We start from the raw sequence: 16,227 nt of genomic DNA on the forward strand, positions 1-16,227 counted from the left end.
TGTTTGATTTTTATGTTGTTTGTTTTATGTTATACTTACTATTGCACAAAACACGATGATAACATAGCTTCACTACATGGGTTTGACGGGTAAGACTTATTCTTACATGATTGCGAAATGATACTGTTTATTTGAAGAAATGACACCGAAACGAGACCCTTTTTGATGATATTTAGCATTACTTGTTTTTATGGTATAGTAATCTATATGTAAATGTTAGATCATGGATACAACAGTGAATCAAAAACCCGTTTCTGTACATGCAATTTTTGTTTGCTTCTTGCTAGAAATTTAGTTATTATTAATAAATACCGCCATTCAAACACACAAAAAAAAACATGGAGTAAAAAAACTCGTTACAGTCTCTAGTTTAATTCAGTTCTCTTTTCCCTTAATTCAACTAAAACTTGACGAGATCAAATAACAAGATAATAACTTAACTTGTTACTTTAACGTTTTTATAAAGTTATCATAACTTAATAACTCGTACTTTAGCCATTAAAAAACTGTACCCTACGCATTGGTTGTTATAAGTTGTGGCATCTGTGGTATGCTTCACCTTTGGTAAAAGGTTGGACCTTTATCTCATCTTATGTTCTATGATATTGATTTGTGCTTTATGTCAAATTTAGACATTGTCATGGTTTTGATATATCATGCTTGATTCAAAGTTGTAAATCATGTTTGGTCAATGGGACCATTGATGTTGAGGGGAGAACCTACTATCAAACTAGAGTGCATATTAGTTTTATGATTCAACTACCTTCTATGGTTATAAATTTGGTGACTTAACATAAACTGGTACTATGTATGAATAAAGTGACAACTTATCCTTTTTATAAAACTGATAGTGATCTATATACATCATATATATTACGGAGTATTAGAAAAACTTGTGTTAATACAATTATACCAATACCAATAATGTTGTTTACATGTTAACGTTAAAGTTCATATGTAGATGGTAATTTGTGACTGGATTTTATAGCTACAGTTATTGGTTGTGTTCATTTTTTTGAAAGTTGTATCATTTTTTAAATATGAAATAAAATAATGCAAAAAGTTCATAAAATTAAACTAGTAACTTAATTACTAAGCAAAATTTTAAATTATTACATTTAGTTGATCTAATCTTTGGGATTACCACTAAAACGAGTCGCCACGAGTATATTGTAAGGTTAAACTAGTCGCGACGAGTTAACTGCTAATAAATTACTCGTATTGGGAATGTAAACCGGAAAAACTAGTCGTTGACCAAGATCTACTCGTAAGACCAATTGAGCTTTCAAACTAACCTTCCAGTTAGTTTATTTGTAAAACTAACCAGTTCAATGTATTTGGTAAACAAACACCTCGTCGTGGTTAGTTTGGTCAACTACTCGTGTCTTGAAAAGTTTTAAGATGTACTCGTTGCGATTAAAGAACTTATGAATTAGTCGTGGGCCTTGATTACGAGGCATGCAACTTCTTTATTCATGACGAGTAAATGATTAGTGAACGTGCTCGTTAGTTTATGGCCACGTGACAAGTTTTAATTGGTTCTACAAACTACCCGTATGTTATCATAATATACTCGACATGACTAGTTTATAACACATATATCTAGAATTTCTTGCAAATTATACGTAAAACTTAATATTTGTTATCATAAATGTTTATTTGAGAATTTTCTCTTTTTTAAATAACATGATAATGGATATAGACAACTAGACAAGTGAACCAAGGCCCTTTAGATACCTACTAAAATGTGTCCTATATTCCTCTAGCCCTCCACCCACCTAACGGGCCCCAAACAAACGGGCCCATGTTGTACAATAGGTAGGCACATGGTACACTTTTGAATTCTCTTGCCTAGTCGTATTTAGGGGTCACTAATGAATGGTGTCTATTCAATCTTTTTCTATGATTCAAATGTTGTGTTTCTTTTATAAGTCTTCTTTCAGAATTACTTAAAAGATCTTGCTTCATATTTAGACAACTTAGTTAGTATTATTCGTCTCATTTTCTTTCCCGTGTTAACTTTTATCATTTGTCTCATTTTTCATCTTAAACTAGCTTTTACACATGTATTGTTCAGTGACGAAGCTAGAAAACTTTTTATCGGTACCTTAATGTTATTTTCTTTATTTGTGTCAAGAAAATATCAATAATATATAATAATATATATTTTATATTGACCTCCTAAATATCAATAATATATATTTTACAAAAATGATATACAATGGTATACTGGTATACATATAAAGTTATAAACCATGTTCTTATTCCAATCATGTTAAATGTATGAAACACTTTCAAAATTCTTCCAAGTCATTATTTTGAAATTAGATGTATATCATTGTATTAATAATCATCAAGAATTGGTAAATTTTAGAATGCATTTGTAAAATAAACTACTACATATTAAAAATATTATTTTTAAGCGCATTGATTATTGGCACATTTAAAAAATGGTCACAAGTTAATATTTTAATATTTCAGCATATGTCATTGATTATATTTTGGTGCCATCTTTTGAGGTAATAATATTGAGCGGCAAATGGCCGAAATTGTGGGCCTCAGGAATAAAATTTGTTTTTATTAATCTTAACAAAATGAATATTACGAACAATTGATAAATTTTGGCCTAAAGATTAGAGATTGAAGTTTATAGTGAAATAATTAACTTATTAAATTTCTATTACATATAACAGGAACATTAGAAGTCATATATTCTGCATTCTGATTTCGTTTTCGGGATGGTGGTTTGTTTATCATAGAAGGTCGACTATATATACGTGTGTGTTTAACTTCTCGTGTCTATGTTTTTCTCTTTGTTTCATGTTTATGCAAAAATTAAACTTTTTGTATTTATATTAACATGCTAAAGCATTCGCAACCCATTCTTCATTCATCCTTAGAATTTAGAAAATTATTTGAAAACACTAGTTTATCCCGTTCTCCATCCTCATACATATAAAAATACGAATGTTCTTTTTTTTTTGTTACAGATTTTCATTTAACATTACATATTTTTTTTTCAAACTATGTGTATTCGTTAGAGATTTTGAAAATACACATTTCTGATTATTGTTTTAACACTTTGATATAAATTTTCGCAGTCTTGGTTCATCATTAATCTTTTATTTATGTTTTATCTTTTAAGTAAATAAATATTTAAAAATAATTAGTATTAGCTAAATTTGTAAATGGAAAAAGAAAAAAAAAAGTTAGATAGCAATAAAGAATGAGATGTGAAAGAATTCTGAAAAGCTAGTAAAATTAGTAAATGATAAATTTTAGTTAAATTATAGAAATAAAGATACGAATAAATTGTAAATGCTTTAAAATGCAAACATGACAAGTTATAAATGAGGTATGTCTGTGACAAAAACTATGTTTTCTTGTAAAAGATGTCTAGTTATAAGTGAATAATAATTTAAAAAATTTGTTCCAACAATCCAACCTGATTCCATTTATATACATATATATTTCATATGGTCATTTTTAAATAATTTGATTGACTGGTATCATTTATATATTACACATGGGATTGGAATGTGTGGGTGGAATGAAGATATTGACATCAATGACATATATGTAACACTTTACAGTCAACATCCTTGAAACAACTATGAAACAACTATCAATGGTCTCAATTCCACCTTAGTCTTTAAGTAATCCAACACACACACACACATATAAATAAAGAAATAAATAAATAAACACACACACATATGTAGAGATTATGAAAGACGAGTATGATAAAGAATATGACTTTACCCGCCATGGACACTATTTTTAATAGTTAAGATTGAGGAGTATAACTGTATAAGATGGTAATTAAGTGGAAGGTTAAAAAAAAAGGATTAAACACTTAGAGTCTGATTTGCGTAATTAAATGGTGACGAGAATTTAAACGATGGTTGTGTTTGATGATTGAGAATTAACTTGCTTATAAATGTTAAACTAGATAATGTTTTGGTTATATTTCAAAAAAATGAAAACTCGTAGAGAACAACTTTAAATATATTGTATTTACTATTATAATTATGCATATATAATGAAGTTTCACGTACTTTTTTTTTTGTTACATGATATTTTTTTATTATCCTTTTTTCCATATATATGACCCGAACCAGACCTAAAAAAATTATATAGCGGTAGTCAACTAAGAACCAAAGCAAACTAAATTGAACTCAAAATGACCCAAAAATTCTCTGCTCTCCGTGAAAAAATTTCCTAAGTTTACCACCATTGTAACATTTCACATACATTATTAGATTATCTACGTACATATGCATACCATATATAGTTATACATACCACATAGGTAATTAAGGGTCACACTCAGAATCATTGTGAAAGAGATGTGAAATTTAGAAATTGCTTGTACCTTGTATTCCGGGGTTGAAAAAGTTTTAATTTGTAATTTTGTATTAAAGTGTATAATCCCTTTATTAACATTAAAAATTGAAGGATGACCAAATACATCACTTCTTTCTTGACGTTTAAGGAGGACAAAATTTCTCAGCCTCTTGTTGACTTGGTCAACGAATACATACAAAAATACACACGTTATCTATATTATATTATGAATCTTCAAATTATCTTAATGTTGAAATGTTTGAAAAACTTGATTAGTACAAGTCAAGATAAATAAAATTTGGTTAATTCTTTTTTTTTGTTATGAATGTGAATAACTAAACCAATAGTTCTCTTTTTTTCATCATTAATTGTGTCACCGTTTTTAACCCATGATTCTATTTTATCATCAATCTAGTTTCCGTCTATATTTTTTTTCTTTTTTTTATCAATGAATGCATTGTAGCATCCTAAGTGAATCTCACATCGGTCGTGGACAGAAGAGATTATTGGTTCATAAATAAATGTCCCGCCTCTTAAATTACCAATGTGTTTTAGGCTTAATGCTAGTGGATGAGATGAGAGTTTCACAGATAAATGTGCTTAGATGAGAGAAGTAGCAGGATGGGTGACCTCCTGGCAACCAAAACATATTGTAAGCTATTTGTGGACAAAGTGGACAATATTAATGGTGCGATGAGGCAAATGTTACAAGTGGTATTAGAGTCACTCCTGATTCGTTCAGAATCATGCCGAAAACCTCAACAAAGATGGTGAATCTCTAAGGGTGTCAAGAGGTACACCTTATGCATGGTTGTATACTTTCTTTTATCATCCTCCTTACATACATATAGGCATACATAATTTTAATAAAACTAGTGAATTTACTTGAAAAACACCTACCTAAAATGCTCAAACCAAACATGATCATATCTACATAGTATATTAAACACCTCTATTTTGACCTATATACAAATATATGCAAGAGAGATTCTTCACACAAACTCACTTCTCAATTCTCACCACCTTCCTATACATTCTCCCTACCCCACCCAACCCTCTTTCACCCCTTATATCCTCACATCACACTTTGTTTTTTTCCCAAACCAATTAAATCAACTTCTTTTCTTCATTTCTTTCCTTTTAATCATCAAATTCCCACCTCAAATTCCAACACAAAATACATAAACATGGGGTTGAGTAGCAAGCAAGTTTCTAGTGATCAATTTGAGTTCAATTGGACTCAAAACATGGTAGCATCAAACAACATACAACAACCATCAAGCACACGCTCAACACCGATGAAAAGATCGTTGCAAACGCAACAATCCGATCCCTTAAAGTGTCCAAGATGTGATTCAACAAACACAAAATTTTGCTACTACAACAACTACAACAAAACACAAGCAAGACATTATTGTAAAGCATGTAAGAGGCATTGGACCAAAGGTGGCACTCTTCGCAATGTCCCCGTTGGTGGTGGTCGAAAAAATAAGCGCATCAAACGCGCTAACACCACTTCCACATCCGCCACCACTGCCACAAACGCCACAATTAATCATAATTTAGGGCTGAGTGATCAGAAATACATGTTCCCAAATGACAAAGGTTTGTTTTATAAACCAACCGATAGCGAATTTGATCAAGTTTCTTGGGATTTCAACGGTGGACTCACCGGTGCCACAACCACCATGCAACAATCACATCATCAAAATTTAGGGTTTCCACTACACACAAATTTGACCTACATGGAAACAAACCCTATTCCAATCATTCCAACTTCTTTTCCACCATTATTATCCGGTTTCAAAGATGATTCAACTCTCACAACAACAAGAATGATGATGCATGATGCTTCAAATGTTTCACAATATTGGATGCAAGTTCCAACCACAAGCAACTTCTTGGAACCAAATTATTGGACATGGAATGACACTGAATCAATGGTTCAAGCTGATCTTAACAAACCCTTTGATGATCCACAAACAAAACATTAAAAGGAGGTGAGATGGAGATTAATATTAAGTTATTAACCAACTTTAGATGATTTTTATATGATTTTTATTAATTTGTTCTAGGTTTTTTTTTGGGATGTTTGGATGTATACTGTTTCTTGAAGCTGTGGTTTCTTTTATTATTTCAGCTTCATGGTTTGAATATTATGTTGTGAATGTGTGTCATGAATTAATGAAATGAAAGAATATTAATTTAGTGTTAGTGGGGTTACATATGAAGCTGTGAATAAAATAGGGAAGAGATTTGGAGTGATGTGCATGTGATCAAAGAGACCATTGGGGTCTTCTTACAGCTCAATGGGTTTATAACTTTATATGAGTTGATGTCAAGATGAGAAAGAAAGATTCTTTTGGATTTTTGCCCATTCCTTCAAATGGAATTTGTGGGAACCCTATTATTTGTTATTTTGTTATATAATTATTTATATATACCATTGGATGATAAAATAACAGAAATATTACTCGATTTCATGATATCTTGTGTTATGTTTTTTAAATAATGTGACTACAAATTAGAGGAATTTTAGTGACACGAAATACTCGTAAGTAGTCCATCAGCGAAGGTAAATCCGTCAATGAACCCCTTGAGGAAAAGTGGCTTATGTAAAGACTTCACGATCACAAACACATGAGTTATTGAATTGTTCATTTTGATTTTGAAATTAAACTTTCTTTGGTTCATAGATAATTATCAAAAAGAAAACTTTGGTTGATGATATTTTTCGACGTTGATAGATAGCTCTCTTCATAGTTTTGTTGTTAAAAACTAAGATTTTTCAGAAATTTTTTGTTTTCCATATATTTTGTGAAGTGAAATCTCTTTGCATATATTGGAAACTTGCTTATTTTCTTTTTCATATCGGTGTGTTAATTTATCGAAATTATAGTTAACAAGTTATATCAATCCTGTATTAAAAGCTATAAGTTTGTCTCTTGATTCATACACCTTTGTCTTCATGTGTAACTCGGGGGGGGGGGGGGGTGGGGGTTCTCATGTCTGTAGCGAAAAACGTTTTTGGTTTGCACCCATCAAAAGCTACTAGATATATAACCTTCAATGAAGAGCCTAAATTGAACATGCGTAAAGGTAACACGAACGAACACTTCGAATACAAAAGGCACGCAATCTTCATATGTCACAATATATAAAATTTCTATTAAGACTTAAGAGTATGACTGAAACTGAAAACTTTCTATTAAAATTTCTATTAAAGAGTGTGACAATGAGAAGAGAAGATGTGGCTTCATGAACTAATGAATAACCAAGACTTTATAGTTTAGAGAACAGGTTATATATATTGTAGTAAACTAATTAATTTCACTTTATATATTTATATGTATTTAGTCCATATCACTCATGTCATGTCATCTCAAGTGTCAATCAGCCATCCTTGTCTCTCAACTACTAGTTGCTTGAAAACCGGGATCAATTAAAATGAAAGTGATAAGATTAATATTATTATTAATAATGGTGACATTTTACTAGTCTTATTAAAGAATTTAAAACGAGGAGTTAGAAACATCCATTAGGAGATGATATCATCACAACATGAATATTAAGGTTTGTAGCAAGATTGCCAAAATTGTTTGGCCAAAGAAATCAATTTTGCCAAAATTAGTTTAGTCTTGGTCGATTTGATTCGAACCCAATAGGAACCGAATTGACATCCTTCTTTTTAATTGTAGAATTAAAATAAGGGAAAATGACGGAAATGTCAATTTAATCGGTTTTTTCTCGTGGTGTCCACTGCTCCACCTTCAATCTTGCTAACATGTACACTTCTTGATCATTAGTCGACAAGATTTTAACCAACAAGATTCCGTCATGTACCATAAAACTGTCAGGTCAACTGTTTTTTTATTTTATTTTTAAATCGTCAGAGCCAACAAGATCTTTTCATGCGTCTTACGAGATTTATTTAGTCTTCTAATGAGATTTTTTTTTTGGGTTTCAACAGATTTTTTTAGATCCTGACAAGATTTTTTTGGCTTCCTAAAAGATTTTATTTGGCTTATGACGGAATTTTTTAGCCAAGTGACAAAATCTGGTTGGTTAAACTCACATTGAATAATGATTAAAGGTTGTCCATTCAACGAGATTTAAAGGTGAATAATTTGGGAATAAGATGATTAAATGAATAGTTTTTTTACTTTTTACCGTTCTAAAAAACATTTTGATCATTTTCCATAAAAATAGTTGCATCATAATACATTTCTGTTTCTTAAGCAAAGTATAGTTTTAGATAATACTTATGGTTTATGGAAAAAAAAATGTATGTTTTGGTTTTGTTATTTTTTGAGCTTTATTTTTACACTTGACCAGGGGCGGACCCACATAGGTCCGATCGGGGTCCCGGGACACCGATGTTTTTTAATAATTACTTAGAGACGGTATATTAAATTTTGTAAGGACCCCATAAAAAATAATACTTGGGACCCATACTATTAGGATTGAACTGGTACAGTGGAAAGTCCCTTGTTTTACTTGTGAGAGGTTGTAGGTTCAAGCCCCATCATACTCCTTTTTTGTTGTTTTTTTAATATCCTAGTCTTAGTTATTCAGTTAGGGTATTTGTGCTTTTTGTTAGTTTCTCTCATATAGTCATTATCACCATGCAACATCTATAATGTTAACATGGATTTTGCATATTCTTTTATTATTTACATTGTGTATGTATATTATAATTAATCATTTATTTGTGTTAGAGTTATTTTTTCATGTTTTGGTCAATTATGTAAGACCATATATATAGATTACGTTCATGTTTTTCGGGTATGAATTAAAAGTGTATGTTTCATCTAGTTTCTAATTTAGATTCTTTCTACTTACTCGTTTCCAATGACACCATAGTTCCGTGTTTTATTATGTTCCTCGCCTCGACCCGACCCGAATAACGACCGACCCGAAAAATTTTGTAAACCGAAAAAATTGGGACCCCATTGATAAAAAATCCTGGGTCCGCCACTGCACTTGACTCAACTCGACCAATAACTTTAAATATAATTCACAATACAAGGAAACTGAAATATTTTTTACTAAATCTAAAATGCTCCTAATTCATCACGTTTATATAATTCTAATATATATGGAACATTTTTTCAACAGTGTTTGGTAAGTCTTCCTACAAAATATTAACTGTCAATGTTGATTTTCTCTCCATCCATGTCATGCGTGACTCCCTCAAAACACTATCACGGTAGAAACTCACCACCGTGTGAGAACCCCTTAATTCATATTTGAACTTAAAAACCTTAAATCCCAAGTCATAATTCCATCACCCCATAGTATACTACTGAATCAAAATAACAACAAAACAATTTAAAATAGAGCTTAAATATATTCCAACAAAATATTGGTCGGATATTTTGTCGTTAGTTGTTCATATGTACTTATGTAGAGAAAATCATTGTATATTATTGTTAATTAATAAAAGCCCGGCACAATAAACTAATAGTTGTCATGTAATGAGTAGCGCACTATTTTTGTATGTAAATCTTGATTAATTTATAGTGTTTTTGTTTTCTGATTTTTAAATGCTTTGAATACGAAATATTAAATTAATTTAGAAAAACCAATGGGGGTGGTGGTCCTGACAAAGATAAAGCTTCAAATACTTGGGATTGATCGAGGAAGAACTTGGGTTAAAGTCCTACAAACAATAAGGATTAAAAAAAGTTACCGTTCATATAAATAATAATAACTTAGAAAAGAAATACTAAATCGTAATTAATCTACATTTAAAGGTATAGAGAGATGAAAATAGTAGTAACCAATATTTATAAGTGTTATTTTTTGTTCATGATTTTTTTAAATCACTAAACTTTCAATGTAGTTTCGCTAGCCGTGTGATTTCTATAAACGCTGAAACTAAGTCGTTAAGAAAAAAAAATGAAACTTGATTAATATTTAATGAATATTCTTTGTAAGTTCTAGAGGTATTGTTTCGACATTGGTTAAATCACTAAATAATAATCAAGTTTCATTTAAGTCAGTTCATTTTAGCTAACTATAAAAACATTCACAAACAATGCAACAAAGTACAACTATGGTGGTTTTATAGCTTGGAAGTAAATATGTATAAGTAATTGCATTCGAACAATATTGAACTTTGATTAATTTATTATGATTTCACCTTTTAAATAAATTAAATCTTATTTACCTTTTTCTCTAACAATTGTTATTTATTTGTTTTATTTTCATGCTTATTCAACTAGGTTATAACAAATTCATATACCACTTTTTGACATCAACATCCATTAGAGCATAAATTTCAATGTTTTCTTGCAAAACTACAACTTCATATAACACATATATAATTACAATTATTATTTAATAATAATTGTCATAACTAAGGATTACCAAACAATAAAATATAAATTAAAGGATGATAGTCCTAAACAAAAACATAATGGAATGATTAGGATTGGGTTTAGCCTTCTTGATGGAATTATATGAACATGTGCAACACATATTCCCCACTACAAAAAGGAGAAAGGCATGTGAATGGTTGTGAGCCCACAATTTATTTGTGGTCGTCAAATCTTTGTTCTCAAGTTTGGTCAAATCATCTTTAATTCTAAATTAAACATGATTTATAGCATATTATATTGTTTGTTTAAACTTTAAATCAAGAGGTTTCATAAATTAGATAGCTATAGTTTTTCTTTATAAATGGTAAAATTTACTTTTTAATTATTACGTGACCAAAGGAGTAGTGCTTTAGCGGCACTCGATGACCCTCGTTAGGGAGGGGGGGTGTAACAATTGTGATCAAATGTCGTGTGCAAGACAATGGTTTTATCATAGTGAGCCTTTGATTGATAGGTTTTCCTAACGTTTTCTATGATCACAGGTGTATATGAACTTTTGTCAATAGATATACCCAGATACCCGGGCTTTGTTGATAGTTCGAAAACAAAATTATTGTATACTTGCCAACACCACAATAAGTCATTAACATCTTGTGTGGTAGTGCAGCCGACATTACTTGTTATGTAAAGAATGTTTTCTATATTAAAAAAAAAGGAAAGAAAACAAATACACTCTTAACTACTCATCTTATCATGAAATTGTGAGTCACATTAGTTTATTCATACAAATGTCATCAAACATGAGGATATACGATATATATAACTTATATACAAAAACAATAAAAAATAAATAAAATAAATTTCTAAACCCGGCAACTTATAAAAAAAAATTATCTATAAAACAATTAAAGTTTATTAGCATATGCGTCTTCATATCTTATTTAATAGGACATTTTAATGCATGGTTAGTTAGTTTTATATGCGATATGCAAAAGTTGTATGTTATCTGAAGTCGTTCTATGCACAATTTTTTCCATACAACCAAATAATACCGTCACAAAAAATAGTATACTTTTGAACATATTGAGTACACATCATGAGCCAAAAACATGCTAGTTGACGTGTTGTAGGCATGTACTTTAATCGCGTAAAACTCCTTTTTCTATATAGCATCCAAGTTGTTTAAAATTATTCAAATTATCTATCCATATAAGTTTTTGTAGGAATAGTTTTTTTCCCGTATCGTATATGATACCTTCTGAACACGTAATCTAGCGCGAGACGTTTAGGTGCAGCTTTACAATATCTATATACACACTCTTGACCATGATGTGTCTTCAACTTGATGACTTTACGCTTATCGAGCAATTGAAGAGAGAAACTGTAAGTTACGAATGTTCGTGTTACTAGACAGTAGACAATGAGTCATCTAAGGTAGACGTGCACAAATCGGGTTTAACTGGAAAACCCGAACCGGTTCGAAACCGGTTTTTTCACACCGGGTTGTAAAATGGAACCGGTTCCAATCAAGAACCGGTTCGGTTCCCGACCCGAACCGATGCCCAGATATGCTAACTTTTAAGAACCGGGTAGGGTATGAACCGGAACCGGTTTTTACGTAAAAACCGGTTCCACCGGTTTTTTTTGAAATTTAAATATTATAGCCTTTAGGAACCGGTTCCAACGACTATATAGCCGTTTTTGACCGTTGGAACCGGTTTTTTAACTACAAATAGGTTATTTTCTTACTATAAATAGCAAGGTTTGTTTGTGTACTTGTTAAACCAATTCCAAAACTATAAAACACACTCCAAACCACAATTAACCTTAAACCGACAACAAATGGCAACTAATGATGACGTTGTTATGGTGATCGAAACAACAAGATGCCCCGATGTTTGGGTTCATTACGATTTGTGTCTCATGACCGACTCACATGAGTTGGCACGTTGCAAATATTGCTCGAAGTTTCTTAAAGCAGGGTCCAACTCGACATTACGAAAACATACGAATAAGTATTGTCGAGAGAAAAGAAGGTTGGAAGCTAAAAAAACGGAAGTGGGAGAGTCGTCCGGCTCTACAACCCAAAAATAAGTATTCCCGGATTAAAACGACGGTCTTTGTTTTTTATGTTTTAGTTGTTATGTTTAGTATCGTTTATGTTTTAATAATGTTTGTAATAGTTATTTTTTAAATAAATAAAATGTTCGTCGTTATTAAAAAAGTAACAAAAATTAATCATGAGTAACAAAAGTAATTATAATAAAACAAATCAAAACTAAATATTAGTTGAACAAGTTACAAATAATTTTACCAAAACAAATAATTACAACTCTTCTTCGTCTTCATTCTCGTCTTCACCCTCGTCTTCGTTATCGGAAGAAACCCCGTCCTCCGCCTCCTCATCATGAATATGACGCTCTATTGGTATTTCGTCTTCAAAGTTCGCCTTGTGTTGTACACGATCCACCGCATCCAAATGGTCCTTTAGGCAAATGCAAACCTCTAGAGACTCGGGAGTTAGTTTTGTTCTTCGCATAGATAACATCCTCCCACTAAGAGAAAAAACCGATTCGGAAGCAACCGTTGAGGCTTGTACGGCAAGCAAATCACGAGCCATGGCGGATAGAATGGGAAATTCGTTTTGTTTACCTTTCCACCAAGCCAACAAATCAATATTGCGAATTTCGTCGACCGTTGCGCCCTCAACATAGTTTGCTCCACTATATCGACCAAGTTCACTACTTGGTGTGTTTCCTCTTTGCCTCTTAGATGCCGATTCACGAATCCCATTCATCAAGTTTATAAGTGGGTCATTGCACGGCCTACTAGTTGTTGTTTTTTTCACAAAAGACGATCTCGTGCTTGGACCATACATTTGAAAATAATGGTCATAAAGGTCTTGAAGGTTTTTGTTGAACTTGTCCTTCGCTTCCGTCGACAACTTCGGGTCAATCTCGTGCATACCTAAGTTGTCGAATATTTCCTCAATCGTTGTTTCAACCCCATTAACATTCCAATAGGGGTTTAATGCGGCGGCACAAGTAAAGACCGGCGGTATGTTTTCAAAATATTTTATGAACTTTTCTTTCATCACCGCAACAATATTTTCGAAGAGTTTGTTCTTCTCCGCAAAGCTTTTAAAAACACAAGACATATAGTACAATTCTTGCAAAACCCAACAACTAGTAGGGTAATAGACTCCCGATAATTTTGTTGTTGACTTTTTGAACACGTCAAGATACTCCAACAAATAACCGACTTTGACCCAAACACTTTCCGGAAACATATCGGCCTCGCGTTCTTCAACAAGATTGTTATGAAAAGCTTGTAAAGTTTGGCGTTGGGCAAAAGCACAATTTAACATATGACAAGTTGAGTTCCAAAGGGTTGGAACGTCCCAATTCGGCCCCAAATACTTTCTTTCAACCGACTTGCAATAGTTCTTATATTCAAGATGTCTTCTTTTACCACTTTTGAAGACATCTTGTAACATAAGTCTAAAGTATTTTAAATCATCACAAATGTTTTCATTGTCAAGACCTATTTGAACAACCAAGTTGATGATATGTGCAACACATCGGACATGAAAAAAATCCCCGAAACAAGATGGTGAATATTTAATGATAAATTTTTCAGCCGCCTTAGTATTGTTTGAAGCGTTGTCAAACGAAATCGAAAATATTTTATTTCTCAAGTTGTAAGTCGTTATAACTTCATCAAGTAATTCAAACAATTTTTCGGCGGTATGTGGGAACGGGAAGTTTTCAAAAGCGATGGTGCGTTTCATCAATTGCCATGTCACCGGATCAACCCAATGAGTGGTGACACATATGTATGATTCGGGCAACCCGTGTGGTGCCGACCAAACATCGGTAGTTAAACTAACCATGGCTTCTAAAGAATGAAAAGACTCGATTAACTCTTTTTTAGCACACTCCCACAACCTGATACAATGACGTCTTAAGGTAGTACGACTTACATGTGTGTATCTCGGTTGTAGAGTTTCGCGAATCAACGACGTCAACTCCGGGTCATCAAAGTGGTTAAACGGCAAACCTCGTTGAATAACGAACTTTGCCATTCTATCTTGAACTTGAGTCGTGTTGTAACGAAATAGTGTACCATCTTTACCCAAGTCAATTTGATCGGTCGTGCCAATCCCTTTCAACGCCTTGCAATATGGCTCCTCGATGTGCTTTCTCAAAGTAGAGTTGGAATCGTGCTTTAATATTGAACCACATAGTTTGCAACGAGCCTTTTGATAACCTTCGCCATCCACAATCAAATCCCAATTCTTCCATATGTCTTGGTTGCGGTTATGGTTGACTACCGTAACAACCCTTGGGTCCTCCGTAACAGGAACGGGGGCAACAAAAGCACTCTTCTTAGCCTTCTTGTTTGTTTTTTTGATGGGTGCCATAATAATATTTAGTTGGATGGTCGGGTAAAGGAACGAGTTTGCTAAAGGAGTAGTATTTTAGTTTGTTTTTGAGTTTGGTGGTGAAACAAGTGGTGGAAACAAGTTATATATAGGTTTGGGCATCAAAAACCGGTTCCAACGGTACCGTTGGAACCGGTTCCAACGGATCTATTGTCTCAAAAACCGGTTCCAACGGCTATATTACCGTTGGAACCGGTTCCAACGGCTATATTACCGTTGGATCCAACTGGTTCCAACGGCTAGTTTGACTTTTGTTTGACCCTTCAAAAAAAACCCGTCGGAACCGGTTTTTCCAGGTACGAACCGAACTGGTTCCAATTAAGAACCAGGTAGGAACCGGGTTGGAACTGATACTGACATACAAATAGGAGAACCGGGTACGATTTTCGGGTACAAAAATACCCAAACCGGGTATTGTACCAACCGGGTTGGAACTGGAACCGGTTCCGGTTCGGTTCCACCAGTTAGGTTCCGGAACCGGTTTTTCTGTGCACGTCTAATCTAAGGTAGCCAATATAATCAACTGGATGGACAAATTGTAAGTCAACAACATTTGCCCAACAGTTAACATATATAAAAGTCTGTCCAACACTCCAACATATTACAATCTAACTAATGACGTTTGACTCAACGTTGTAATTCGTTTGTTGCACCAGTGATGGTTTTCTGTCTTTCAAAGTTTCGATTACATCTTTACTTGCTACATTCGACTCTGCATGTCGGCGCGCTACATTACCGCAACGCAACCAATTCAAATCTTATAACTCGTTTTATTGTACATATACAAATTACTTCCGTAGTTTGTATTCTTGATTTTAGCTTTGGCATTTAAAAATAAACAAGTACCAAAACAATAAATTGTTTCGAAGAATGATAAACTATCACTCACCAAATTTCATCACACAAGATTAAAAAATGAAATATAACGTAAAAAGTTTTAAAAACCTAAAGTGATCGATCGCAAAGGCGACGACGACGCGTCTCACAGTAAAATACACTACGGTACAAAGCATATGAGCACACAAAGTATATGCTTTTCCAGCATTAAATATACACACCTCCAAATCAAAAATTAAGTACCCACCCAACCACCTACTTTCGCCTCTTTTCTATA

The 16,227-nt window shown here is 32.7% G+C and overlaps 1 protein-coding gene across 1 annotated transcript; it reads left to right on the forward strand.

Annotated features, from left to right (window-relative positions):
- Positions 1 to 5,166: 5,166 nt before the first annotated feature.
- Positions 5,167 to 6,798, forward strand: LOC143534926 (uncharacterized). The gene has a single exon (XM_077029291.1). The coding sequence runs from the start codon at positions 5,534 to 5,536 to the stop codon at positions 6,338 to 6,340; it is 807 nt and encodes a 268-aa protein (XP_076885406.1). The 5' UTR covers positions 5,167 to 5,533; the 3' UTR covers positions 6,341 to 6,798.
- The last annotated feature ends 9,429 nt before the right edge of the window (positions 6,799 to 16,227 follow it).

The sequence above is a fragment of the Bidens hawaiensis genome, unplaced genomic scaffold (genome assembly GCF_021521415.1).
Source record: "Bidens hawaiensis isolate Kalapana, Puna unplaced genomic scaffold, B.hawaiensis_p1.1 tig00010382_1, whole genome shotgun sequence".
NCBI classification, from domain to species: Eukaryota; Viridiplantae; Streptophyta; class Magnoliopsida; order Asterales; family Asteraceae; genus Bidens; species Bidens hawaiensis.

What these genes read in the sequence shown, in the direction of transcription:
- LOC143534926 (XM_077029291.1), top strand. Translation starts at nt 5,534, where the DNA reads ATGGGGTTGAGTAGCAAGCAAGTTTCTAGTGATCAATTTGAGTTCAAT.